This window comes from Buteo buteo, chromosome 12, assembly GCF_964188355.1.
Source record: "Buteo buteo chromosome 12, bButBut1.hap1.1, whole genome shotgun sequence".
Taxonomy (NCBI): Eukaryota; Metazoa; Chordata; class Aves; order Accipitriformes; family Accipitridae; genus Buteo; species Buteo buteo.
This window is the reverse complement of record NC_134182.1, coordinates 17,220,437-17,248,044: the sequence shown is the minus strand read 5'-3', so window position 1 is coordinate 17,248,044 and position 27,608 is coordinate 17,220,437. Positions and strand designations below refer to the sequence as shown.

The 27,608-nt window shown below is 39.4% G+C and overlaps 1 protein-coding gene across 3 annotated transcripts in view; it reads left to right on the top strand.

Annotated features, from left to right (window-relative positions):
• Positions 1 to 587: 587 nt before the first annotated feature.
• The window catches only part of SRBD1 (S1 RNA binding domain 1), a 134,831-nt gene continuing 107,810 nt past the window's right edge, over positions 588 to 27,608 (top strand). Inside the window, exons 1-12 of one of the 3 annotated variants that reach the window (XM_075042852.1) lie at positions 588 to 712; positions 2,031 to 2,141; positions 6,685 to 6,871; positions 8,229 to 8,311; positions 8,713 to 8,878; positions 9,860 to 10,222; positions 11,724 to 11,890; positions 13,607 to 13,724; positions 13,864 to 14,002; positions 17,347 to 17,443; positions 18,769 to 18,904; positions 24,485 to 24,588. In XM_075042852.1, the coding sequence (XP_074898953.1) occupies positions 8,229 to 8,311; positions 8,713 to 8,878; positions 9,860 to 10,222; positions 11,724 to 11,890; positions 13,607 to 13,724; positions 13,864 to 14,002; positions 17,347 to 17,443; positions 18,769 to 18,904; positions 24,485 to 24,588 (1,373 nt within the window). In that variant the 5' untranslated portion in view covers positions 588 to 712; positions 2,031 to 2,141; positions 6,685 to 6,871. Of the gene's footprint in view, positions 760 to 2,030; positions 2,142 to 6,684; positions 6,872 to 8,228; positions 8,312 to 8,712; positions 8,879 to 9,859; positions 10,223 to 11,723; positions 11,891 to 13,606; positions 13,725 to 13,863; positions 14,003 to 17,346; positions 17,444 to 18,768; positions 18,905 to 24,484; positions 24,589 to 27,608 lie in introns of all 3 variants that reach the window. The other 2 variants (XM_075042853.1, XM_075042851.1) reach the window with 2 other exon arrangements.

Below are 27,608 nucleotides of genomic sequence, written 5' to 3'. Positions count from 1 at the left end.
ACACGAGGGGGAGAGCCGATAGCCACCACCAGACCCCACCACCGCGCTGCACCTGAGGCACCTCGAGGATGCGGGGGGGGGGGGGCCTGGCGTGCAGAGCTGCTGCACATGGACCTCCCCGGGGAACCCTGCAACCGACACCCGCCTGAAGAGGCAGGGAGGGGGGACACCTGGCTTGACCGGACGCCCTCATCCAGGTTTGCTAAGGCCCAGGGGGAGACACCCACGCTTCCTCGGGCTGCCGGTTTCCACCCTGCCCACCGCCGGCCGGGGCCCAGGCCCCAGGCGGCACCAGCAGACGAAACGGCTTGCCGCCGCCGGCCTCGGCCCCCCGCCGCCGCTCCCCTCGTTTCCCCTCAGGGCCCGGGCGCCGCCCGCGGCCACCGCGGCGGCGGCGCTGGACCCGCCCGCCCGGATCCTGCCGGCCGCGGGACAGCGCGGCAGGCACTGCCGGCCTAAGGACTGCACAACCCCCACCAGCAGGCCTCGGGAAGCCCGCCATTGCTGGCGGGCGCCGCGGGGCGGGGCGGGGCGGACGAGACGGGGAAGTGGGCGGGGCCGCCGCCGCTCCCCGCCCCCCTTCGGTGCCCGCTTCCTGCGGCGCGGCGCGGCGCGGCTGCCGCTTCCTGCTCCTCCCCGCGGCGCGTCGGGCGGGCGGCTCTGCCATGGCTGCCCTGGCGGCCCTTTCAAACGCGGCAGCCGGCAGCAGGGGGTAACGTCTGGGGAAGCCTCCCGCCCCTCGCCAGGCCCGGGCCGAGGGTGAGGCAGGGCGGGCAGCGGCCGGCGGGGCTGCGCTGGCCCCGGCGTCCTCCGTGCTGGGCGCCGGCTAAGCGGGGGGGCTTCCTGTTGTCCTTGAGGTGGAAACGAGCCGGTTTCTTCCTGGGCCGCCGTTTCTGCTCCCTGCTGTCCCCCAGCCCGGGGGAAAAGGCTTGCTCGGGGCTCCTCTCTCCCTGAGCTGGGGCGGGCGGTCCCGCTGTGCGAGAGCTGGGGCGGGGGGGTGGGTGAGCGGGACCGGGGATGCGGGTGGCAGCGCCCCGGGGGGGGCTGGGGCTGAGGCGGGAGGGTGTGGGGCTGCGGGCCTCCGCTGGGATTGTCTCCTGTGCTCCCCGCCTTCCTCGGGGACGGGAAGGGGCTTGTGAGGTGGCTTAGTCTCGTGGCTCTGCCTGGGAACTGATGCCCTTTCCAGGCACGGGGGGTGAAATTTAGCTCCATTAGTCCTTCCTCTTGAATGCTGTCAATGGATCTGAGGAAAGGGGGGTGTCATCTGGGGAAGAATAGGGCTTCAAAGTACATAAAGTGTATTTTGAGATCAGTCACGTTTCTGAGCTGAAAACCAGTGATTTGGATGGTAGTGAGTCACCAAGCAAGAAAGTGCTTTACTCTCAACTCCCCTTGTGCCTGCAAGACTCTGAAACTAGTGTTATTGCTGTGGTAAAGTCTGCTGTGGCTCTCGCCATGCAGAACAGATGCACATCTTCCATATCCTTCAGGAGTGAAGACATCCTGTTTAAGCTGGATGGGAGTGTTACTGTATGGCTAGTTTGGTGGATGGGAGAAAAGGTGTAGCTGCACGTGATGTAGCAGTCTTACTGAATCAGAAGCTGTATCCCCCTGGTTTTGAGTAAAGTTTCTTTTCATAGGTGGTTTGAGTTAAGTGGTTTAAAAAAAAAAGTGCATGGGAAGTGTTTGTTCCCCCATCTTCCTGTGTATACCTCTTCTGATTCATTGACAGGCTGCTGCATAACACAGGTTGTTCCTTTTCCCCAGTGGGACCGCTAGTTATAGGAACAGGCTTCGAGGAGAATGTTTTCTAAGGGCACAGCTTTGGTGGTTTGCCTTTTTGGTCGTACTTCTGTAAGTAGTAGCAGCAGGTGGTATTCCTACTAGTCTTATACCTTTTCCTTTCTGATTAGCATTGGGGGCTGTTTTGCTGTATGTATGTGCCCTATGTGTGTCTCCCTTTCTTTCTGGCTGTAATTTTTCAGTTAGCACTGGAGTCTTCTGATTTGGGTTTGTGACTCCTTTCTCAGGCAGTCCTGACTGGCTTTATGCAGGAAAAGTCCTTGGAAATCTACTGTACCAGCTTCTCTGAGCAAAAGTGTCTGGGAGTTCTCCAAGGTTTTAACCTCATGAGGATTACAGTAAGTTGGATTTATATTTTGAAGTACAATTTAGTTGTTACAGGTGATAAAAAACTTCTGGAGTGATAGAACAATTTCCATACAAGTCCCTACCATTGGTCTGCGTAGCATTTTTTCCCCTTTGCTGCTGGCAGTATGCTCACACTTTGATTTCTTCTTAGGATGTTATCCTAGCATGCTATGGAGGTCTCCTAAATGGACAAGCAAAATCAAACTGTTGAGAGCCTACATACAATTATTGAAGTGGGCCATTCTGCTGCTACTAATAATGGTCTGAAATTCACTTGTCATGTGAGATTCATAATGCTTTTTATGTCCTGCCCCAGATGCTTGGTGTTATAATAAACTGTTGTTTGGCTAGTACTATGTGATTTAAGAAGAAACTAAAATGCAAAATTCTATTATCCTTGCTCTTTTATTCATGCTAGAAAAGCAGAGACTGCAGAGCAGAGTTTGAGGAGCTTCCTGCATAGACAGATTTCCTTTCTGGAAGGAATGCTTTACCTTAGCTTAACTGGAAAAGAGCTTTAGAAGTTTCTGCGGACTTTCTGCTGGAGAGGGTTTTTTTGCAGTTACTGAAATGAAATTAATTTCCAAGTGTATGTGTGGTGGTGTTGTGTTTGTCTGGTTCTGTGTTGTCGTTTTTTTTGTTGTTGTTGTTTTTTAAATCCTGTACCTTCAGGTAGAAGAATGTATTTGAGTGAGTTGTAGGGTGCAGTATATTTTGGTGATATTCAGATCTGTATTTTTATAGTTATGAGGGATTTATGTGACCTAATGTAGTAAGGTTATGAAATTTAAATTTGCCATGATGGCATTCATTTGATCATACTGTGAAAGTACAATCTTTTCTATAACTTTCAACTGTTAAATACAACTTTTTTTTTAAGTGCCCTGTAGAAGATGTCACAGTGTAGTAGGATTACTGGAGCAATTTTTCTGAAAACTGTTGCTGTAATGGTGGAGCTACAAAGCATAGAATGGGGGGAGGAAGGGAGGGGCTGTTCATCTAATTACTTTTAAACTATTATTAAACATTTCTTTCTGCAAGCAGTTGCTTATGCCACCTGGATTCACATATGAAGAAATTTACTTTTAATGGGTTGTATCTTTGCATGAATAGGGAGGTTGAAGAGAGTATCAGTCTCTAAATGAGACTTGGATCGCTCTTTAACATAATAAGGCCTTTAAAGCCTCAGTCTACTTATATTCTGCATGCAGCCTAGAACTCCTATTTGTGGAACAGAGGAATGATTACTTCCTTGCTGTATATTTTGTGCATACCCATATCAAAATTCTGTACAGTGAAGTCTAATAAGAGCTACTCTGTCGGTCTTTATTACTGGCATGGCTACCAAGCTACACTAGCCTTATTTTAATGAGTAGCTGACAGGTAGGGAGAAGTGTGCTATTTACAGCCATCAGGATAGCTTGAATGTGTTGTGGAGCTTTGCATTAGATGTAGAGAATAGAAGTGGTGGGAACAAAAGAACTAGGAACAGAACTGATGCCAAACTATTTGGAGAGTAGACCTGGGAGATATATTTATCTACAATAGCAATGATTTAAATAGTTTCAGCTCTTCTTTACTGGACAGCATAATAGCTCTGCAAAGTCCTCTTACCTTTTAAGTAGGAAGTACTTTTGAAGAACACACTGCAACTGTTCTGGGTTTTGTGGAGAAGCAAGGCTTTAGTGATTACTGAGTGTGTGAAGCAAAGATAATTCGGGTGTTTCACGCAATGATATTTCATGCTGCCTGCTGTCAGCTGGAAGATGGGCAAGCAGAAGAGTTTTGATTCCCTTGAATAGAGGATCAAGGGTCTAGTCTGAAGGTTCAGCGTTGAGGTTTCAGCCTATCGCACAGAAGGAAAAGATCATACTCCAACAGATCTGAAATGAAACAGGAGTTGGAAGCTTAAGTATGTGGGCAAGGCCAAACTTTCCAGGCCTAGCGCATGTTGCCTGGCATGGAACTAAAATACTGTTGGTGAGATGTTTGTTAAGAACCCTTTTTCTCAAAGAACAGCATTTTTTTAAAAAATTAAGGCAAATTTTATGACAACGTACGTAAAATAAGAAAAAATGTGTTAGCAAATGTTACCTGGAAGTTTGCTGGCCTCAGATGTGAGGAGAGCTGCTAGAACAGAGCTTGTAGGCGTTCAGTATGCCAATTGGCAAGCCAGTGAAATCCTGCACAGGGTGGCTGGATAACTTGTGTACATCACTGGATACTGCGTGTTTACTTCCTTTGGGTAATAAGTCCAGGAGACACCAAGCACTGTGAACATCTGCAATAAGGTACAGCAATACTGAACACAGACACAAGAAGGGAAAAAAGCTTGCTCTGACCTGACTCTGGTATAAGTTGGTTACTCTTAATTTTTCAGCTTTGTAATTTGTTCTTCTACAGCTATGGGCCTTTTCTGGATTTGGGAAGGGGACACAGATCTATGCAAGCTATAGTTTCTTTCCTCAGGGTAGAAACCAGCCCTCACTTTGAGTATGGTTACCTGGAGGTGACAGAGAAGGAAGAGGTAAAGGCAGTTTTCCCACTGAGGCCAGCCTATCTGGAAAATATAATAGGAGATAAGTGGCCAACTTCATGCTGTCTTGATCCCCACATGCTGTGGGAGGATGAATAAAGTTCTTCCAAGCTCCCTCAACACTAGAGGCAAGAGACATGGGGGACCATATCCCAGTAGAAGCAGACCAGGCAATGGCTTGTTTGATTGCCCTGTCATGTAGTCGGTGCAGTCAGCATTGTAGATGCCCTATGTGGAGCATAACTGTGTTTGCCTGTTATCTTGAGTCTTCCTGCCTCACTTCAGGGACTGTCTTTAAACTTTTTTTAAAAAAATCTGTAATAGTTCGTCATCATCAGTGGCATTTAGACTTGGTTGCTTTTTCATCCTCTTCCCTGCCTCCCCCTCCCGCAGTGAATCACAGTAGGACTGTTTTTCTTAGTCATTACTGTAGGTGTTAGCACACCCTAGTGCAGGCAGCTCAGGAGGAAAATTCAGCGGACAGCAGTCTGGCAATTTGGAATCAAATCCGAAGTACTCTTCTGGATTCGAATAAAAAACCGACTCTTTGTAAAAAAAATAGAATGTATGTAGCAACTGCAAGATTGTTTTTCTACAAATATGAAGTACAGTTAGTTTAAAGTATGCATTATTAGAAGGGGAGGTGGTTATGACTTGGCCCCACCTCACAGGGAAATATGACATTTTTTTTCCCTTTGTTATACCCCATGTTTGACATTCATCTCACAGATGCTCTTTGGTACTGGGCTTTTCTTTTGAGCTGTAGAACTCCAATTTGGCTTCTGACCATGGCTTGTCTGTTCATGGAGAGTTATCCTGAAATAAGTTTTGTGCTTTAAATTCACATCTTACCTTAGTTCAAATTAACTTTTAAGTGCAGGTATGAAAGCCTTTAGGACAAAGTTGCCACTCTTCTCAAGAAAATTTAGCAGATTAATACTAGAATTTTAAATATTTAATTATTTAAATTTAATAATGACTTTGATCTTCTGGGTCAAACATGTTTGATACTTATCCAGCTTTCTGAAGGACTGCAACAAACACTTAAAAGATGATCTAATCACTTTTTAAAGTGGAAAATCCAAGAAATCAAAAAAAAAAAAAGTGAAGTGTACCTTAAAGACTTAGCCTTATTACATATCACTTTCTATTCCATGTCATGCTTTCCTGTGCCACTTTGTATTTGATATATGGTAATTCTGCTTCTTCCAGTGCATTGTATGAAGGCAAGTAGACTAGGACTTAAGGATGTAGGAGCAAATACTAGTCTGTTCATGAAGAATATGGAAAATGCCCGGTTTCATAAACCAATGAGCTCACCTCCTATTCTCATGCTGATGAGAAGAGTTAAGTCAGTCACCAGTGTTGGATGGCAGGAAGTACAATTAACTTTATAGAGTAAGCTTTACTCTTGCCATAATCTTACTTTATGTAACAATACAGATGTTGAGATATTTTGAGACTGCCCTTGGCCACTTGAGGTGAGAGGGGAAACAGTAGCAGAAAAAAATCTTCCAGATGAGGCTTTCCTTTTACCTGGGCTTTTGGGTAAGCCCCAAAACTATCATGGTCATATGCTGAGCGGCTAGAACTGGCAGGGAAGTTTAGAAGGTGGTGTTACATAGGAGTGTAGGGTGAATGCTGACCTCAGGTGAGAGGACATACATGTTGGCTTTTTCCTTCTTCCTTGCTATGATTCAATGGGTAACTATGAAGAAGCTGGTTAGTGTTTAAAAACTGATCACTGGCTTCCAAAATTGCCTGGAACTGGAATACTAAATACCCACCTACTTGGATTAGCTGAAGAAGCATGACTGATAATGATATTGCAAGCTAAACACCTAGTTTGAAAAGAGAACTGTGAGACCTAACCATATGAAAAGTGTCCAGTGCCTGCAAAAAATGGATCATAGATCCATCTGGCTCAGGTGTTAGCTAATTCTGGAAACTTTGCTGTTGCAAACATGAATAATGTTTCTTGTTTCTCCCGTTCACAGATTAAAGTACAATATAAAATGGAAATGTTATTTTCATGCCTCTGAGGTAACGGGAATAAATATATAATTAATCTAGGACGATGATAATGACTCTTCAGCTATAAAGAGCAAAGGAAAGCAGAGTGGCTGATTGAAGTTGCAGGTGTCCCAGAACTGACAGTGGAAAGTCACCTGGGAAGCTAATAAGGTGGGTAATATTCTTTGTGTTCTGTGGAGATTTCTGTTTTCCTGTGGCAGATGTGTATTCTAACCAGTCACATAATGGGATTTCAGTCAGTGGAAGAGCAGAGAAATGCTGACATATTACTGACCATGACAATTGCTACAAGAAGGTGTTTTACAAGCAAGCTAATAGCTAGTGCTATTTGGTGTGACCCTCAATAGTCCTCCTTCCACTGCAATGCTGAAAATGGTCAGTTAAATTCTGGTACTGCTTTGCAAGGACAAGTTGCTGAAATCCATTTATAACAATAGTTATACTTCTAGTGTTTGATCAGAGGATAGAATGAAGTTGGATTGAAGAGCATTTTGCCCTTGAGTTAAATGACACTTTGCAAAATGCTTATGCAGTTTGTATGTGCAAACATGGGACTTTAAGGCTAGCATCGTAGTAGTAAGGCTGCATCAAAGGTCAAGGTGCAAAAAAATTTTCTGGATGCTAGAGCTGGAGAATAGAATGTCAAGCATGATGAAATTCTACCAGATATAGGTAAAATATATTTATTAATTTTATAGTTATAGAAATGCCTTATGGTTTTGGTTTGGGTTTTTTTTTAGTTTTTTTTTTTTCAATTCCAATTTTCTGGCAGGTAAAATTTTGAGGCTACCTAAAACTCTCTAACTAAAATTGTAAAATATGATTATCGAATTTCATGGGCCCAACCATTGCCAAATATTCTATAACTGATTAACTGAAATGCAGCTATTGTACATATGAATCTTGGGTCAGGAGAAAGTCAGTGCCTTCCCTTTTTGCCTTTGGTAATTGCTTTATACACTATCTGTATACTAGTGAGCAGCTCTTTCAAAAATCATCGTTTTTATGCATACAAGCAACGGATAGTCTTTAAAGGTGAAATTCTAGATCAAAATGGAAAAATCTTCTTGTAGTCCTGCTCACATAAAACCATATACAAGCTCACTTTACTAGATCTTAATTTTATTTTCTCTGCTTCTTAGGTTGATGGAGGAAAGACTGGCAGAGTATATAAGTGACACCCAATAATATGTCTGAGAACCAGTACTCTTTTTGCTAAGATAGCTTTACATGCAAGCTGAATAATTACCTCAATTTGAAGAGAAAAATAATTTGAGAGGCTATAGTGCTGGTTTGTCTGTTTGCTCAGTTGAAAAGGTTGGTTGTTGAGTGTGTGCTGCTGTGGCCTAAATTCTTGGATACTAAGAAATCTGAACTTGCTGTAGAGTAAACTTTTGTGATCGGTGAAGACATTATGAGGACACACTTGACAGTGAGTTAAAGGGCTGAATAAGAGAATACAACTTCAACCAAAAGTTCTATTCCTCTCTTCTCATCTCTGTTTCAGATGTCATCTCTACGAAGGAGGGTGAAATCTGAAGCCAAAGCCCTTACATCAGAAGATGATGAACTACCTTCACTTCTTAATTCGTAAGATTAATTTTTTCCTTAGGGTTTTTTTTAAAGGTTTATGCTAAGCATGAGGTTGATTAAAAAGTTTTAATGCACAAAACTTCTATTCAGTTATAAAACACAAATTACCTATGCTCTTCATGCTTACAGTGAAGATAGGGTGAAACTGAATTGCCAGTTGTCCAAGCAGAATGAGGTGTGTACACATCCCAGTGACCAGCTTCAGAAAAGCTTGGTAAATTGTTCCAGCCATTAGCTCTGCAACAGCATAAAAGACCTATATTTGTTGAGTCTGCCTACCTTTATTTTCATTTTTCCTGTTTGCTTCCTTTCATGTCAGAGAACACTCAGACTGGCTTGCTTATGTATTTTTTTTTATTCTTCTCATAAGCAATATTGTTTACTCGTTTGTTTTTCAGGAGCTCTGAATCAGAGGAGGAAGAGGAGGAGTGGGAGCCAAAAAGCAAAATTGCCAAGAGACCTCGATTGCCAAAGAAAAATGAGGCAAAAACTAAAAAAGTTGCTTCTCCACGGTCGGCTGTGGCCATGAAAAAGGTCAAGAAGATAGCAGTAAAAGAGGAAATGGTGAGTATCTGTAAGCAAGAGACATATAATTACTGTGGTTGGCAAGTAACATGAGCAGGATTTTTCCAACTCAGGTTAGCTCAATTGCCTGAGTCTGATCAGCTCATCTGATTCCACTGTTACTGTGAATATTCAGTGTATTTCATAAACGTGGCTTTCATACATATTTAAGTGTCCCAGACCTAAGGGCTCTACTATAAAATTTTGGCCGGTGATGATGGGACATGGTTTTCCCTGGAGATCTCTTTCAACAGCAAAAATAAATACCTCTGTTCTTTCTATAATGAAAACTAATCACTCTAATACCTTTGGTTTCTGTGTTGCACCTTTGATGTCTTCTACATTTTCACTAGCTGGGTACGACAACAAAAAGAAGGCCTGTACTTATCTTTCCTTGCATGGCTGTTTGACCCAGTAAGGATCACAGTTTTATTATGATGAATAGAAGATGCACTTCTGTCAGAAGTTACGTCTGTCAAAGATTAACATCTGAGGTCAGGTCGTGACAGAAGGCAGTCCTGCCTTCTGAAGATGATGTCTGGGGAAATTCAGGAAAGAAGGCGTGGCTTATCCAAGATTAAACAATATTTTAGCAGACCAAATCTCAGTTCCAGTCCCCATGCTGCACCTAACACCTCATTAGAAGAGTGCTTCCCTGCCCTGCTGTTCCCTGTTTTGTTGAGGTGGGTAGAAGCAAGGATTATAGGTCAGTGTCTTCTGAAGCAAAGCCCAGTTAACATCTTACCAGGATAATTTAAATTTTTATCTTTTAAATCACAGTTCTACTGGGTATTTTGTGTCTTTTCCTCCATGCAAGATACATTTCAGGTTACTTGATTTCTGGCTTGGCGTTTCCCTACCAGACAGAGACGTTACTTGGGAAAATCATGTCTAGTATCAAGTCTTCCTAGGTTTTAACTGCAATTTTGAACCAGTTCGTAACAGTCAATACTTAATATGGTTTCAATGCCTTTTTGGCAGGATGTATCCTTGATTATTGCTCCTGCAGAAGATGATAGAATGCAACTTCAGAAACCTAAGGAAGAAGATACCGGCAGTAAACGAAAAACTTTAAATCAAAAGCCAGAAGTGCCTAAAAAAATGGAAATCAATTCATTCCAAGGGAAGAACGTAAAGAGTTTAGAGAGTGATGAAAAACCCTCAACAAGCATTCCTTTAGTGGGAAATCAAGTGAAACATGAGAAATCTGAGGAGGATTTTGCATTTGATGAACCACCTTTTAAAAAGATTAAGTCAACTACATGTCCTGAAGGAAAGCCAGTTAAAAATCTGGGAGGCAATAAAGTAAAAGAAGAATTTGAAATGAACTGGGATATTGTACAGGTAGGAGATCTTTTCCTTTTCTAAGGTATCAATGAAACCGTTTCCTACATAATTAGCAGTTAGAATCTTAACATACAATTTCAGTCCTCTTGGCATCAGTTGGAGTGCCAGAGAGTCTTTGTGCTGTTAAGTAGTCATTTAACCTCTGCTTAAATCGTCATAATATGTGTATAAATATAAATCTTGGTTGGTAACTGTTAAAACTTCAAACTTTAACATTATTCCAGTATCTGTGACTTAGGCAGTACTTTGTACAAAGTTTGCCTGTAACAGTTTGCACGTTTCTTCTGTATCAGCACATAGAGGTTTTTTTGTGGATATAGTCAACTGAAATTCCTGCAAGAAGGGATGCTGAAAGATTTGGGATGTCTGTGTGCACAGCTTCAGAATTTAAGATTTAGTTAGTGTGGGTCATTTCATTGTAGAGACTCATTTGAGTGTGTATATCAATTTACAGTACCATCAAGAAGGAGATTGCATTCTTGGAACAACAATGACATCAGGGGAGATATCTTTGTTTTTGTAGGATGTTAACTTTGAAGCCATTCAGGTGAAGACAGTTTTAGCATAGCTCCTGTTCTGGAAGGCTGGGTGTGGTTACAGAAGATTTTAGTATAAACAGAATGGGAATAGATGGTGCACGTTCTATTCATCATCCTTAGTACTGCCTGCTTAAGAAAGGTGTAAAATTTTGTTCCTGAGTCTTCTAAAATATTCCTGGAAATGCAGATGGAGAATTTGATCTTTACGTATTGCTGCTCTAGAAGCAGTGAATGTGATTGTGCAGGAGTTGTTACATTTTTAGGCTTCAGAATAAAACTTTTGAAAGGCTTTTAAATCAGCAGTCTATGGAAATAACTTTAGCAAAGTACAAACAAACTGTGATAGTTAAAATGTTACTAAGCTATGGTACTTGTATAGTTTGTCCTCCATTCGGTATTGATACACAGTAACTTTATATTTAGAAAGCCCATTTTGTACAAAATCACGTTTAATTTTGTGAGGCTTGGCTCCTGTTGAAACCTTTTGGTAATACCATGCTAGTTTCCAGTTATTGGTGGAGTGGGATTTGGATCAGCTCTGGGTTTGTGGGTTTTGTTTGTTTGTTTTGTTTAACTATGAGGTATGTAGATGTTGGTTTAAAAAAAAAAATAAAAAAAAATCCAAGTTTTCTGAGTTGCCATGTACAGTTTGTTGTCTTTCTGATATTTTTTTTTTTTTATTGTTTGGTTTTTTCTGTTCCCGAGAGGCACTCCTTCTAGTATTTTTCTTCTGTGCTTACAAGTTTCTGGAAACATTGGTTGCTGCATGTCTTTCTGAAGTACCAGGTGTGGTGGCTGAATGCATGCGAAGCCTGGCATCCTGTTTTAGGGAGGACAGTAGTCACTGCTGGCCAGCATAATAATATTCTGGGAGTGGATTTTGACATTGAGTGAGAGGCTGTTTAAAGCAATCTATCACCTCTCTTAAATGTTTGTTTGGGTTTCTTTGCTTCTGACAGGCCTTGTCAGAAATAACAAATGTTGAACCATGGGTATGTGCAAACTTAATTCACCTCTTTCAAGAAGAAAACACAATTCCTTTTATTGCTCGGTATCGAAAAGAGCTCATCAATAATCTGGAGGCTGATGCCTTGCGAGAAGTGCAGCAAACATTGGAAGAGCTACGGTAAGTAAGTTAATGCAGGGAGGTATCTGGGGGGAGGTGAATAACAACTGGCTGCTGCTTCTGTGTCCCTTGTTGTGGCACTTTGTACACACTGTAATTATGGAGGAATGCCTAAAGAAGGAAGATTAAAACTGAAGTAAACATGCTTGATACTTTTTTTTTTACTGTAAGTAACAAAAACCTGGCATTATTAATTGCCAAAGAAAAGTTAAGACCATAATTTCCCTGCAGTTTACTAAAACTGCAGAGAATAAACCCTCTTACTAAAAGAGTAGTTTACAGGTTCTGGAGGTACGTAACCTGATTAGATGTAAGCTGCACCCTTTGAAAAAGAATTGCTAAGAATCCCTTGGCTCCCTGCATGGAGCAGCAAAGCCTCGAGTGAAGGGTATTACTTGAGGTTGTAGTGTACCAGGTGGGCAAGCTAAACTCTCCCAGATCAATGCAGCAAAGAAATGATCGGCGAAGCTTGCTGCAGCAGTGGATGAGACTGCGCTCATTCCTTCTTGCTTTTGGTTGGTTATATGTTCTTGAGATGGCAAGGGAACAGGCTTGCCAGCTGTTCTGTCAACATGGTGCCTTCCTCCTTGTACTCCCCACTATCCTTAAGCAAGAGGCTCTTTCCAAAGAGGGAAGGTGGCCTGAGAGAGTTCTTGTCTGAACAAGTGATTTAATTACTAACAAATACCTTTGCTGCTTGCAAAGGTATCTTATTGAAGGTCTAAGAGTTTAAAATCTGGTATCGTGTACTTGATGGTGCAAAACTATCTTGATATGAATTACAGCTGTAAGTTCTCATCAACATGGATTTAACTTAGGGCCTTTTTATGGGCTTCCAGACCAGTAATCCTGCAAATATATATATAGCAGTAATGACTATCAGTGTTGTTTGATCATTTTTCTTAAAGCTACCATAAGATACTTTGATACAGTTTTGAACTAATTGGAGAAAGTCATGGTTTAACCTCAGCTGGCAACTAAGCACCATGCAGCCGCTTGCTTACTCCCCACAATGGGTTGGGAGAGAGAATCAGAAGAGTAAAAGTGAGAAAACTCATGGGCTGAGATAAAGACAGTTTAATAAGTAAAGCAAAAGCCTCACATGCAAGCAAAGCAAAACAAGGAATTCATTCACTATTTCCCGTCAACAGGCAGGTGTTCAGCCATCTCCAGGAAAGCAGGTAATGGTCATGTGTAACAGTTACTTGGGAAGACAAATGCCATCACTCCGAACATCCCCCCCACCTCTTTCTTCTCCCCCCAGCTTTCTATGCTGAGCATGACATCATATGATCTGGAGTATCTCTTTGGTCAGTTGGGGTCAGCTGTCCCGGCTGTGTCCCCTCCCAACTTCTTGTGCACCCCCAGCCTACTTGCTGGTGGGGTGGGGTGAGAAGCAGAAAAGACCTTGACTCTGTGTAAGCACTGCTCAGCAGTAACTAAAAACATTCCTGTATTATCAACACTGTTTCCAGCATTAATCCAAAACATAGCCCCATACTAGTTACTATGAAGAAAATTAACTCTATCCCAGCCAAAACCAGCACATAGTTAGAAACTCTTTTGGATTATCAGACTTGGTTTGTTGAGGATTAGCATGAGATACAATCTTCAGGGGTTTCAGAGAGTTTCAGCAGTGTAATAAACAAGGTCACAATCAATAAACTTTTTAATCCACCATGAAATCTGACTTAATATCAATCTCTTGCATTTTAGTACTGTTGCAAAGAAGACACATACAATGATACAGAAGTTGAAGAAAGAAGGGAAATTATCTGGATGCCTTTTAACAGCATTATTAAATTGCAGAACTTTGGAAGAATTAGACCATGTGGTCAGTACACTAGTCTTTCTCAGGTCATCTTTAGTTTAAATGTAATCTTGCATAACTAAATAGCGCATAATGCAGAGTACATAGCATGACTGAAATATTTCTTTGCCTTTTAATAATTGTGGGTTTTGTTTGTTTTAAGTCTGCGCCTTATAAAACTGGGAGTAAAGGCACCAAAGCCCAGAGGGCCAAGCAGCTGGGATTAGAACCTGCTGCTCTCTCCCTCCTGCAGAATCCTGTGGAACTCAATCTCTTTTCTTACATTAGACCCAATACCAAAGGTAAGTGCTCTGCTTCTATGAGCAGTAATGTCCTAAATGTCTGAAAATATTTTAAAAGGGGAATTACTCCAATTGTTTTTATGTTGCTGGAAGTTATGCAACTATTTTAAATTCAACAGTTCTTTTAGCAATGTTTGGTAAGAGTTTATATTTAATGCCATGGCTCACCAACCTTTCCTATCTTTCTGTATTTTAAATGGTAATAATTCTGGTATACAAGAGGCAGAAGTCTGGAGATGTTATAGTTGGCATCTGTATTCCCTGGCAAGAGAGAGGGGGACTGTGCCGCATACCTGAGACCTCTCCATGGTTCCACTCTTGCTTGGATTGTTTACTGAAGATTCAACACTGATTGTACAACGGGCTTATGCTTATGCTCTGTACTGAAGTAAATGTCACCCATCAAAGCGTATCTTAATAAAAACTGGCCTTGGTGATTGGGAGTGAGCAGGAGAGTTTTTGTTACTGAATGGCAGTAGGGGTTGGAGATGTAATCTCCAAAATTTTAGCAGGAGCTTTAATGACATGATTGTCACATATAGACCGCAGAACTGTGTTTCTTTGTGAATGCAGTTGTGGGTAAATCTGTAGGGGGCAATCTCTGACAATAAAATACAAAGATGGCTGCAACCTCCTGCATGGTGTTAAAATAGATATGTACTTTTCTCCTTCCCTGCCTCAACACTTACGCTTTGAATTTTAACATAAAGGTACTGAACCTCCTTAGTGAGGCTGACTCTTACTCTTCCCACTTCAGTTGTTCTTTTATTTTATTTAAATTTTGTTTATAAAATATTCCTAAGTTTGCATTGAAAATCAGTTACTAAATATTCTGATTGTTTAATTACTGCATTTTAGCATATGCTATTACTTCATACAGTGGTATATTGCAACTACGAATCTGACTATTCTGGCAGAGTCTAAAGACCCAAAAGAAAATCTTCACCATGAAAGTTCAAATAAATCATTTAGGGTGCATTCAGAAGGAAGTGCTATTTGTTGCAGCGTAAACATTTCAGTTTTTGAGAATCAGTACACCTATTTTCAATTTTGTGCTAAAAATAGCATTGCTTAGGTTTATATAATGGTTTTCATTTGAAAGACACATCAGAAATTACATATACCTATGAACTGGGTCACTTTTATCAACGTGGGAGCGTTTGACAACCTATATACAGCTTGAGATCAGAGTGAATTTTTTTAAAGGGATGAACCATTTGCCGTACAGAAAAGTTTTCATCAAATCTTAATATTCAGTTCTTTTAAATTCTCAGTGTTTTTAAACTTATACTAAAAATAAACTGAAATAAAAACAGCAGTTCATGTTTCAAAGCCAGATATTTGAAAATTAAGGAAGCAGGCTCACCAGAAAACTCTCCTCTTCCTTTTAGTTGTATACATGGTCTGATATTTCTCTAATTACACAACCATGTGCTGTTTTTGCAATGGACACAGTAAAATGCTCATGTGAGTGTTGCTTGTTGAATGGGAACTTTTCGATTTTCTTTAATCCTGACTGGTTTTGGCCTATTCTATCTCATTAAAATTCTCTGCTAGAATTAAAGTAGTGTTGCCATGTACACTTTGGGTACTTCAGTGTTTCAATTCATATTCAATGTAATGCATGTTTTATAATTTCCCTTAGCTTTGTATTCTGACATGACATTACTTTTACCATGAGAAACACTAACTCGTAGAGGTAAGGATCCAAATTCCACAACTTCTGATCAGCTTAGGCATTTAATAACATTTTTATTCTCACATTTTTGTTTTTCTTTCTGGCAGGTAAATTTAACTTCCCCTTCTTAAAGAGCAAGATTAATTTTCTGTAGTGTGTAACTGTAACCCAGTCAGAAGCAGGGGTTTGGATTCAATACAAATACTACTTTTTAGAGCTATGCAGTTTTTTTTAAATGGTGTTGTTAAAGCTCTTTCAAGATATTGGTAGTCCATCAGATAGCAGACTGAAAAATAATGTGTGTTGAAGGAAACAAAGCTGCATCTGCCAGCTCTAAGATTATTCCTTTTTGCTCTGAGGTATTTGTTACTGACCGTTGCTAGAAACAGGTTAACTATACGGATTTAAAATACAAGATGTCAGTTTTATTTCATTACCTTCTGGTTCTGGTGCTACCTCTTCTGGTCTTTTGAAGCGAGGGATGGTTCTGTGTGTTGGAAAGCTGAATGATTCTGTTATCAGCTCTCTAGAATACTTTGTCTATGGAGACATTTTATAACTTCACTGTTTGAACAGTGTTCGTGGGAGAGGATGAGGGTACCCTGATCTCAGAAGTGTCAAACTCCTGCTACAAACCGGTGGAAATACAAATCTATTGCACAGAGAAGAGACAGGATTGCCTGTAAAGATGTTAGGCAGTTTAACCCCAGCCAGCAACTAAGCACCATGCAGCCGCTCACTCCCTCCCTCCCTATCCAGTGGGATGGGGGAGAAAATCGGGAAAAAGAAGTAAAACTCCTGGGTTGAGATAAGAACGGTTTAATAGAACAGAAAAGAAGAAACTAATAATGATAACACTAATAAAATGACAACAGTAGTAATAAAAGGATTGGAATGTACAAATGATGCGCAGGGCAATTGCTCACCACCTGCTGACCAACACCCAGCCAGTCCCCGAGCGGCGATTCCCTGCCCCCACTTCCCAGTTCCTAAACTAGATGGGACGTCACATGGTATGGAATACACCGTTGGCCAGTTTGGGTCAGGTGCCCTGGTTGTGTCCTGTGCCAACTTCTTGGGCCCTGGCTGGGCATGAGGAGCTGAAAAATCCTTGACTATAGTCTAAACACTACTGAGCAACAACTGAAAACATCAGTGTTATCAACATTCTTTGCATACTGAACTCAAAACATAGCACTGTACCAGCTACTAGGAAGACAGTTAACTCTATCCCAGCTGAAACCAAGACACCATATCAGTAGCAAACCATGTAGACTTCTGCTGCAATTACTCATTTATTACAGCCTCAAAAATTATACTTGAATATCCCATTTTACTATTGTAAATAATTAATTTGCATCATAAATATCAAGATCTGTTAGCATCAAAGTAAAAAAAATTTTTCCCTCATTTTATTGTCATTTTGACTTATACTGCACTGGTCACTTTAGGCTCATTAAAAATATCATGGTTTCAGATGTTTTGGAAAGGATGCTTAGTTAGTAAAAAAATTGTAATGAAGTAGGATTCTTCACTGAAACCCCAGCAAATCAGTCAGATAACTTGCATCAATTTTCTTTCAGCTTCTATATATTTTCTTAGTAGTTGTATAAAGTAATTTTGCATGTTAGGTTTTTTATAATTATTAACTATTTTTTCCTCTAAGGACTTTCCACTGTCCGGGAAGTAGAGGCTGGAGTACAGCATATTTTAGCTGACATCTTTGCTAAAGATAAAGATACACTGGATTTTATCAGGAAATTGTAAGTTTGACTCTTATTTTCTAGCCTTTCCTGGTTACATGGTAAGATTCAGTCTCCTACTGTGCAGATACATAACTAACTTTTTTTAATGATGTGAAAACATTGTCACCATGTTATTGATTTAGGTCCATTTCTTCACGTGTGCTGGAGGTACATTCTTTAGCCTTTCACTCCATCTGGGTATCAGTGGAGGAGAGATCTGCTGTGAGCATGGCATGATGCTGTGACTCCCAAAGACTGAAAAATTCTTTGTGGCTCTGCACCATATAGAGCCGATCTCCCTTGCAGTTAGTGATCTGTAAGGGAAAGCTTTCTCTCCTTGTACTTCCTTCAAGCTATAACTTTTCACAGGTGCATCTGCTTAAGCTATTGCTCCAATATTTATTGCTTGACACCAGTCAGTTTAAGTAGTGTGCAGTGATGATTGATTTTGGCATTGGTAGTTAATAAGGCAAATAAATATTACTGTTTTTAAAGCAGGAGTTACTGATCCTTTGACTGTGTTAGCTGAATTTAAGTTTTCTTACATTACATAATGACTTCAAGGTTGTCATGTCCGGGGGTTGGTGTGACAGAGTAATAGTTGCTTGTTATTTTTTTCTTCTGCTGTGTACCACTGGGGACAGAGAACAGGGTTATCAAAGAGCAGATACTGCCTTAAGAGCATGCAGTGTTGGTTTGAATCAGCTCAGTTCTGTTTAGTTGACCCTTGTTTGCTGTTTATTGTGAGTAATGGCTAACTTAATCAAAAGGCTAGAGCACAGCAATGTGATAATTTTAATGAAGGGGTTGTTTTTTAAAGGATGGGCTGTCACTACCAGACTATCACTTTCATTCTTTTGACTACTGTTTGATCCCTTTTACTCCTAAAAATAATGAAAACTTTTATGGGTATTAAGTGCTCAAAGCAAGGAATTAATTCTGTGGCTGGATAGGTTCAAGAGAGGTATTGCATTTGTATAAAATTGGTAACTACTATAACTCTTTTGCAACTTCCCAAAATTTGTCGTGTGAAGTTGAACCAATAACTGACCAAACCAAAAAGTGCAGATGGTGGCTTTTGAGTATCCATTCCTTTCAGGAGAAGGACTGTCTTCAGTTTTTTTCTGAGGTCTACTTGAATTTCTTCTCTTGGTATGTTCCAGTCAGTATATGTTATGTCAGTGTCAGCATTAAGATATGTCATACACTTCTGCAGGTAATCAAAGTTAACGTAACTTGTAATTGGGCACGCTCCAAACTTCATTTTTATTTAATACAAGCAGTAATGACTTGTTACAAGTTTCATGCTAAAATACCTTACTAATTTGGTTTTTTTTATTCAGATGTCAGCAAAGGTACATTTGTATCCAGTCAGCCTTGGCAAAAGTGTCATCCAAAAGTGGAAATGAAAAAGATATCGATAAATTCCAACTGTACCATGAGTTTTCTTGTAATATAAAGAACATTCAGCATCATCAGGTACACTAACAAATTTGTATTTTTTTTTTTTTAGAATTTTAACTATAGCAAAGGTGACCTTGCTTTTGAATTTGGTTGCTTAAAACTGATTCTAAAGATACTTGGGTTTGCTTTTCAGTTATCAAAGATAACAGAGACTTTCAAATTCTTGGAATGCAGGACTAAGCTGTTAATCTCTGTCTTAAGAAACTGAGCTAAGGACTGTTCATTAATTAATTTTCATTAAACAAGTATTTATAATGATTTATGTATCAGAGATTTCAATACTGGTGTGATTTATTTTCAGCGTGTCGTGCCCTCCCTCCCTTCTCCCCATGACAAATGCATAGCAAGTGTTAACAGGAGGGGGATAAAGGCTAAGAGATAATTTATGGTCTGTAGGGGTGAGACTGTGGTAGTAGTGCTGTAGTAGTGGAAGCTGCTTGGTTGGAGTATAAGTATTTGAAGCAAACTTGGATAAACTTATTCTTTGTTTCTTCTGGATGTTTGCTGCAGCACTGAGTCAAGAGTGCTCTGAGCCATTTGATGCTAAACCTTTCAGGTGAAACTGGTGAGAAGCATCAGGGAAAGATCCAGAAAAATGAAATTGAAGGTGACCTACAAAAGCAGCTCAGGGGAACATCCCATGCACTACCCCAAAAATGGGTTTGTTTTGCAAGTCGTCAGTATTCCCTTCTGTGAAGCATCTTTGGTTATCCAGAGCCCCGAGTCTAGACCTATATGACTAGAAAAAGAAATGAGGAATGAAGCAAACTTACTAGCTGATGAGAAGCTGATGACTTGATAGCTAGGCTGCCCCTCTTACTGAAGTTCAAAGGTGCGATGCACTTGATGTAACTGTCAAGACCTTTGCGTTCGTTCATAACTAATCACCAAGTGAATTGCCTCTTGTTTTGGTCACAATTACCTAGCTTTAAAAAAAAAACAACACCCAACAAAACAAAACCCCAAACAAAAACCCAAAACCCAAACCGAAACAAAAAAAAACCACACAAAAAAGACTGTTAGCTACTTCTGACCAGAAATGTCCTTTTTCTTTAAGAAGGCCTTATTCTACAGAAGAATGCTTTTCCTTTTATGATATGCTCTCATTTTCTCTCTGCTTTCTATTTTAAAACAGTGTGATGTTTTGAATTAATAAGGGATTTTCTTGCATGTCTTGAATTTATTACAAAAAAATATTTCATAATATGTATGGGCTAATTTTAACACACACACACACACCCCCCCCATATGGATGGTGTTAGGGGAAAGACTAAATAACTACATGTGATTTGAATAGACAGGCCTTCTGGAAATGTTTAAAGAAGTACCTGTAGTTGTTCTCTTAGTAAATGTTCATACTTATTGCAGTATTTATATCAGTAATTATTTGGTAAAAACTTGCTTCTAGAGGGTCTAGAAAAGTCAATAGAGCGATCTAAGACTATTGTGGTGACATAGCAAAGATTTGTAGATTCATCAGGAGATTTAAGTGTTGTGCTATATGGATTTTTTGTTTGGGTGCTTTAATGTTGAATGAATACTTTGGCTGTCAAAGGCTGTTTAGTTTCTGCTGCACTGAGAGTGATTAACACTGAGATATGCAACATGTATTGGGTGTACAAGTGTTTCCTGGGATGGGGTATGATTTACTTGTTGTCCTTTTTTTCTGTTTTACATAAGGAAAACTGTTGCTTAGCTAGAGCCAGGGCTAGAAACCAGACTTCCCAAACCTGGCCAGCACTCTGACCAAGTGGCTGCACTGTTTCTTGTCCAGGATGTGTCCTTAGTTTTGTCTGTTTGATGTTAAGATTAACTCGATCTGTTTTGGTTTATTTCTCCTTGTCTGTCACTAACCTTAATGCCTCTTCCCATTCTGGCTCTCCAGTGAAGTAATAACCATTGTTCTTGCAGCTGGTAGCCCTGTAATCACAAGATGGTTTTGCACTCTTGCATGCTGTCTTTCATCTGTATATTACTGCTATTGACTAGTCTAACACATTTAATATTTCTATATCATGAATCTTAAGTCTGAGTTGTTTGTGCTTCACTGAGGTTTCAGGGCCCAAGGTATGTCATGGCTCTTTTGTACTACTCAAGGAAAAATTGCATTTTATGATCATCTGCAACTTGTGGTTTGCACAGGTCCCTGTTTTGTAAAAATACTGTAACTTCTCATTTCTGTTGATTTTTTGGCTCTTTGTTAGCTTTGTTAGTTTTCCAGTTCCTTTCTTTGTTTCTCTTTTGTGTTTTGATGAAGAAATAAGGAAAGAAAAAGTGTTTTCTTTATCTACCATCTCTTCCTTAAGCTTAAACCCTACTATTGTACTTTCAAAAGTCTTTCTCATAACCTTCAATTTCTTTATTACCTGACCTGCTGATGCAAATGATCATTTTTTTTCTCTTTTATTTTCTTGGGTTATAACCATCCTTTTTACTACCTAAAATCTCTAGTTTCTCCTTCACGTAAGACTTTGAAGAAATACTTCTTTTCTTCATAGAAAAAGCTGGTTAAAAATGCGTTCTTGAATGTGCTTTGGGAGAGGTGTAGATGTCTTCAAGTGAAGAAATTCTCTGGCTTGGTTCAGGATTTTTAAAAGAAGCTTATACCTAAAAAAGATATAGGAAAGCCTGAAACTCAGAGGGATTTATAAAATTTACTAATCCCCTAGGACCGCAGGTTAAATAGCTGTGTTTGAAGAACACTCGCAAAATTAACTGTTTTGAAGACATTCTCTACTCCTCTTGTGGCTGTGCACAGGCAAGTGTTCTCAATGCGTTTAGCTAGAGGCAAAAGTAGAAGTCAGCTTTGAATCACCTCTTTGCAGAGTTGCAAATAAAGGATTCCATAAAATACTGCACTGGTCGTCACCTGAGTATGGAAGTGCTAGTAATCTTAAAGGTCTGTGTACAACCCTGACTCTGCTCTAGCTTACATGTAAGTAAAGGGGATGGGCAGTAGACTAGCATGTTACCTGTAAGAGAATAAGCTGTGTCTTTATGACCAAAGCATTTGTAGCCATAAGCATGCCTTGCAGTGTGTATTACAATGAGGTAAACTGATGTGCAGTAAGCTGCAGCTTGGTTCTGCAGTTCTGCAGCTGTTGTTGCACACACTGTATAGTTCTGGGTTACTTTCTGTGCCATTTTCGTTTTGTGTGTTGAGGTATGCCATGAAATAATCAGGACTGGCATGGAGTGATCACGTTTGACTAAAAAAGTTAAAATACTGAATGTGAAATGAGGAAAAAAAACTTGTTTAAAAAGCCTGACTCCAGATTTTGACATGGTCAGATACCTGTGGGTGTTTCCAGCTGGAACATTTTGCTGTTGGGAGGTTCAGCCACAGTTCCTTCCTTTGGCAGCAAGGCAAACCTAACTGGATTCTTTTAAGTTGTAGTTGGGTAGCTATACCAACACTGTCATAACTAAGGAAAAAATCTTTCTAGAGTTTATTTGAATTTTTGATTAATTGTAAACAGTTCAGTGTTTGCATATGCCTTGGGGTTGCTTTCCTGTATTTGGACATGACTGAATTGGTGGAAGGAAAAGAATTCATGAATAAAGTGTAATGTTTGAGGCAAGTGCTCTATTTTCAATCTCATACTTATAAAGGAATTGGAAATTAAAGTCCTTGCAAAAGATACAAAACTTATTCAGTGAGTCTAAGTAAATCTGCAACATGAAAGAGAGCTGTGCAAAATGAAGGATGTTGTATTTTTCTGATAAACAGAATATGGTTTGATGAATCTTGTGACTAGATCAAATTATTGTTCTTGCTTTGTCTGAAAAAATGTATGTTGTTTTTATTAACCCTTCCCCTGGATCTGTTCCAGTCTTACATAAAAACAGTCTTTTTCCAGAACTGAAAGATTGCTTCGTGTCTAGAATAGCCAGATATTAACCTGTTATTTAAAAAAAACCAAAACAAAACAACCTTTATTAAATTATAGGGAGAAATCGACTAATTACTTTCATAATTGAGCATTTCTTGGATGATAATTCTTCTCTGAATGCATGTCACATAACAGGATAGGCAGATTATTTAAGAATAAAAATGTAAATAATATTAGTGACTGCAATACAGCTGGTTTAAGTTCAGGCGACTGACACATTCTGCAGACGGAGTGCTAGGAAACAAAATGTGATGCAAATATTGACCCCGCTAACAGCGTGCTGAATGATGACGTTATAATTCTATCAGATACATTCTCTGTCGTGAGCATCATTTTGCTTTCATTTTAGCTTGACATTTAACTTTCTCTCTTTTTTAGAAATAAAACCAGAATAAACATGAAAGCATTTGATTTGTTAAAATGTGTCTTTCTAATCTCTACATGAAAACATTTGCTTTGGCAGTCAAGGTACCAGATGCTATAATATTTCACATGCAATCTTTATTATTAGCTTTGTTGTTCAATGATATGTCAGGCCTGGTATGTCACAGGAGCAGTAAGGCTGAGGAATATAAATTGGTACTATGTCCTGGAGTCATTTTAAACCATTGTATTTAACATATGTGACATGTCTGAGTTAGCTAGTGATTGAATTAAAGTTCATGATTGACACAGAATGCTCTGTTGTGACAGTGCTCAGGGCCTGCTACATATAGCAACATGTGTAGTCATACAGGAATGTCAACTTCTAGCAGGTTTTTTTTTATTTTTGCACTTTAAAGTATTTTGGAAGGGAAAATGAAATCTAAAGACGTGTGGTTTTTATTTGTAGCTGCTTCTATTATTCTGTTTCTGAAATCCCTTGGCCAGTGAGTTTTCTTCGTGTTATAAGGCCTGCTTCAGGTGAACTTTCGACATCTTCATAGTGAGATTAGACTAGTAGATACCCACCAGTATACTCCAGGATCCACCAGTCATATTGTGATCGTGGTTTTAAATGTAGAGCCACAGACTTGTGTCTGAAATTGAACTCTGTATGTGGATAGCACATGTGCAACCAGATTTAGCTTTAGGTCATGAATATGCAGTTGTGTACCCAAGACTCTGCCAGAAATATGTGCATATGTTTTAAGGCTGGAATGTTAATATTAATGTAAAGAGTATACCTACAATATTTTCTGCTATTTATGAACTAGGCTTGGATAACTCTAAATTCATCATCTTTCAAATTAAGCTGATTACCTTTGGGTCACAAGTTCTGATTCGTAATTGATTTTAAATTTTGATTGATCTCAGGAAGAAAAATGAAGCCTGAATCACAGGACTTTTTCCCTTTCTGATCTCTAGTTCTGATTGGAATCACTTTTCAGTTCATTTCTTGATGGGGTTTTTGGGTTATTAAACGATTATTCCAACAGCTAAATTCATTCTGACTTGTAATACAAGTATATTTAAGATAAACTGGATCTTGAGATTGCAGACTCCAGGAAAAATGTATGATTTGTTAGGCCATGGCATGATTTAATAAGTGTTTTAAGTTGTGGATGTTATCTGTATATGCTAGTACTTTGTGAACTGATTTACTGTACCACCATCATGATTTGCTACAGAATGTCAAGCAAGTGCATACACAAATGTTGATAAGTTTATCTTTTGGATATTTTGTGTGTCATCTGTCTCTGCCATTTATGTTTGCACTCAGATTCTGGCCATTAACCGAGGGGAAAATCTGAAGATCCTGACAGTGAAGGTCAACATTCCTGACGGGGTGAAGAATGAATTCTGTTGGTGGTGTGTCAATGAAAGGTCTGCATGGCTACATATTCTTACAGAAATCTTTTTTTTTTTTCCTTCTTTTCTATAGACAGCTGCATACTGAAATGTACCTCACATGTCTTGTTACATTAAGAGAACAATTTAAACAAATAATTATTAAATTAGATTAAATTAGTAAGTGGGTAATTCTTATTCTGTATTCCAACTGCTGTAGCATTATGCTAAAAAAATCATGCCTTTGGCCCTATTTGGGGAGTTCTGGCAGCATTCTTCAAGCAATTGAATTTTTTTAAAAATATGTGAAGGATGATGAAATGTGAATACATTTTCAAATTGTAATATGCATCACATCCAGTAGTCTTTAGTGAAAAGAATTTGTAGAATCCAGTAGAATATGCTTCTAAAAATAACTTCATATGCTTGACTGCAATGATTAAAGAGGGCTACCTCAGATTTTAGATCAGTGAAGTACATAACTTTGAGTTTCACAAATGTAAGGAATTGCATGTTTAAAAAATGTATTGAATTTAGTAGACAAACCTAAATGTGGCTGTCTTCAATCAATGATTCTCAAATATCATGTGACCTGACTCTTGCGTTTTGATGTCTGGTTAAGGTAGAAAACTGGGCTCTAAATTTTGGGTGATTCTTTTATTTCTTATGGATTTGCTCTTACAGGTTGCTTTTTTTTAAGCCTGCAGTGAGATGTTTAGTGTTGCATGATTTGAGGGGTTTTTGCAAAAGTTTAGGGTAAATATATGTTGGTTTGTGCAATATTTCTGCCAGTCTTTCTTGGAAACTGTACCTTGATGTCCCCTGTTGGAGAATATTGTGATCCAAACTGTGCATCTTCCTTGCACATATAAAAGACAGTTTTTTCTTTCTCAATAGTTTGAGATATTGGGCATTATTCTGAGGATGTCTTAGAAACTCCTACCTTTGCATCCTAAAACTGAATAACCAAAAGGAGGAAAAAAGATAAGAAAAGATGCACTTTTTAAAAGTATAAAATTGTATACTGTGATGCTGCTTTAGCCTGTATTTTTCTTCTACACCAAGTCCAAGAAAGGGATGTTGTAAAATGTTCCTTTTCACTGTAGAAATTTAATAGTTCTGCTTCCAACATTGAAGCCTGTGAAAGACTTAAAGTATCATTTGGCCAGATAATGTAATATGATGTAGGACTAATAGTAACTCCCCCCCCCCCCCCGCCCCCGGAAAGTATCAGGATTCATAAAGACACCTAAGTTTCCTTATAGTTTTAATACCTGTAATAGAATTTCTGTCCTCCCCCCAACATATATATTCTGTAGGCAGACCATATCTGTCAGTCTTGCTTTTACTGTGTCTATGACATAATTTGCAGCACTGTGAGCCACAGATAATGGAACAGCTTGTCACTGCTACACAAATGAAAGTGGGATGTAAATTGAGATATTTTTGGTTGATTACACTTTTGTGAGTCATCCTGAGATAAAAAGAATATTGACCTTGGAAACGGAACTACTTATTAATACTTAGCATTCATGAGGCTATATATGCTTATGGCTTTTTACTATTTAAGGACAACTTCTCCACCATCAGAAACTTCAAAAGGAATGATTTCAGTAGATCTTGGTGCATTAACGTCTAGGACAGATTCTAATCTTCCTCATTAGATTGATAACTGTGTTACCAAATTGACAAATAGTGAATATGTATTCTGCCCTGCAAGCTTGGAAATGACTGTTCAAGGGTGGGAGTTGCATTATTTTCATTACATCTATTTACTGGTGAGAGCAGGTTAAGAACTTTTGAGACAAGGATTTCAAAACTTTGCAAAGGTGTTAACTAATTTACTGAAGGTCACACACAAAATCAATTGCAGAATCAGAAATGCCACGTTGCTACAGAGTTTGGCCAGTATTCTAGCCACAAAACACCTACTGCCTATTGAATTAGCAAATATACTGACCTTTATGTGTTCTTCTGAGGCAAATTTTTTTTTAGCATTAAATGCCCCTGCGATGGAATATGGGCTTGGAAGACTGGAGTTCATTATTGCACTGAGCTCCATGAAAATGCTCTCCAAGATGACTGTATTTTCTTTGCAAGTTCAGAATAATTATTAGCCTGTAGAGGCATCTAGATTTCCTTGAAATTCAGATTTGTGCTGAAAACTCAGGAATATCCTTATGCCTGGCCCTATGGATTGTATTTTTCCCTAGAAGATGGCATCTCTGTGGTTTGACAGTGAACTTAGCTCCATTAACACTAAAACTGCACTGGTCCCAAAGACTTAGTTGTGAGGTGGGACATGGAAAAAAGATCAATGAGAAACAGCCTGAGAGGGGCTGCTTAGCTGGCTTTGAGTGTAAAACCAACATGGAGGAGTTCCTTGGGAAGGGGTGAGAGTTTGTTCCAAAGTGGGACTGCAGCCTTGAAAATGAAGTTCAGTGTTTGACAATGTTTTCAGTTTTCAGACAAAATTCTCAAATCCTGTGTCAAGTCTATGGTACAGGCCTTAAAGGCATGCTTTGTTTGTGGTTACCAACTTGGTACAAGTTTCATATAATGTTTTGGAGGAAAATAAAACTCTGCTTTTTGTGCTTCAAGTCTAAAAGCCTAGCTGTGCTTTTCCTGGAACAGTTGTTACTTAATACTAGTGGTTCTTAAGATGGGCTATGTTAATTCTGTTGATGCATAGTTTCACCCTATGAGGTGTATCAGTAGTCTAAGCCATTTATGCTTATGGTGGTCCCTGTTGTGAGCACATGCATGTGGAGAGCTGATGAGCAGAGTAAGGTGGTATTATTTATATGGAGTTTTTCTAAATAGGACTTCATTTAAAGGGCTTCAAGAATCAGCTCTTGATTATTTAATCTTGATTATTTAATCAAGAAATAGCTGTTCTTAAAGGGAAGATTAACTAGGCTTTGATGATCTTTAAAATTATACACACATGCTTTTGCTTTGTTTTCTGCAGTGAAGTGGTTTTTTTCTCTTTCCTCATGAAGTATTGGTATGATTAAAATGCAATATTTTCTATGATTGAACTTACTGTTTGAATA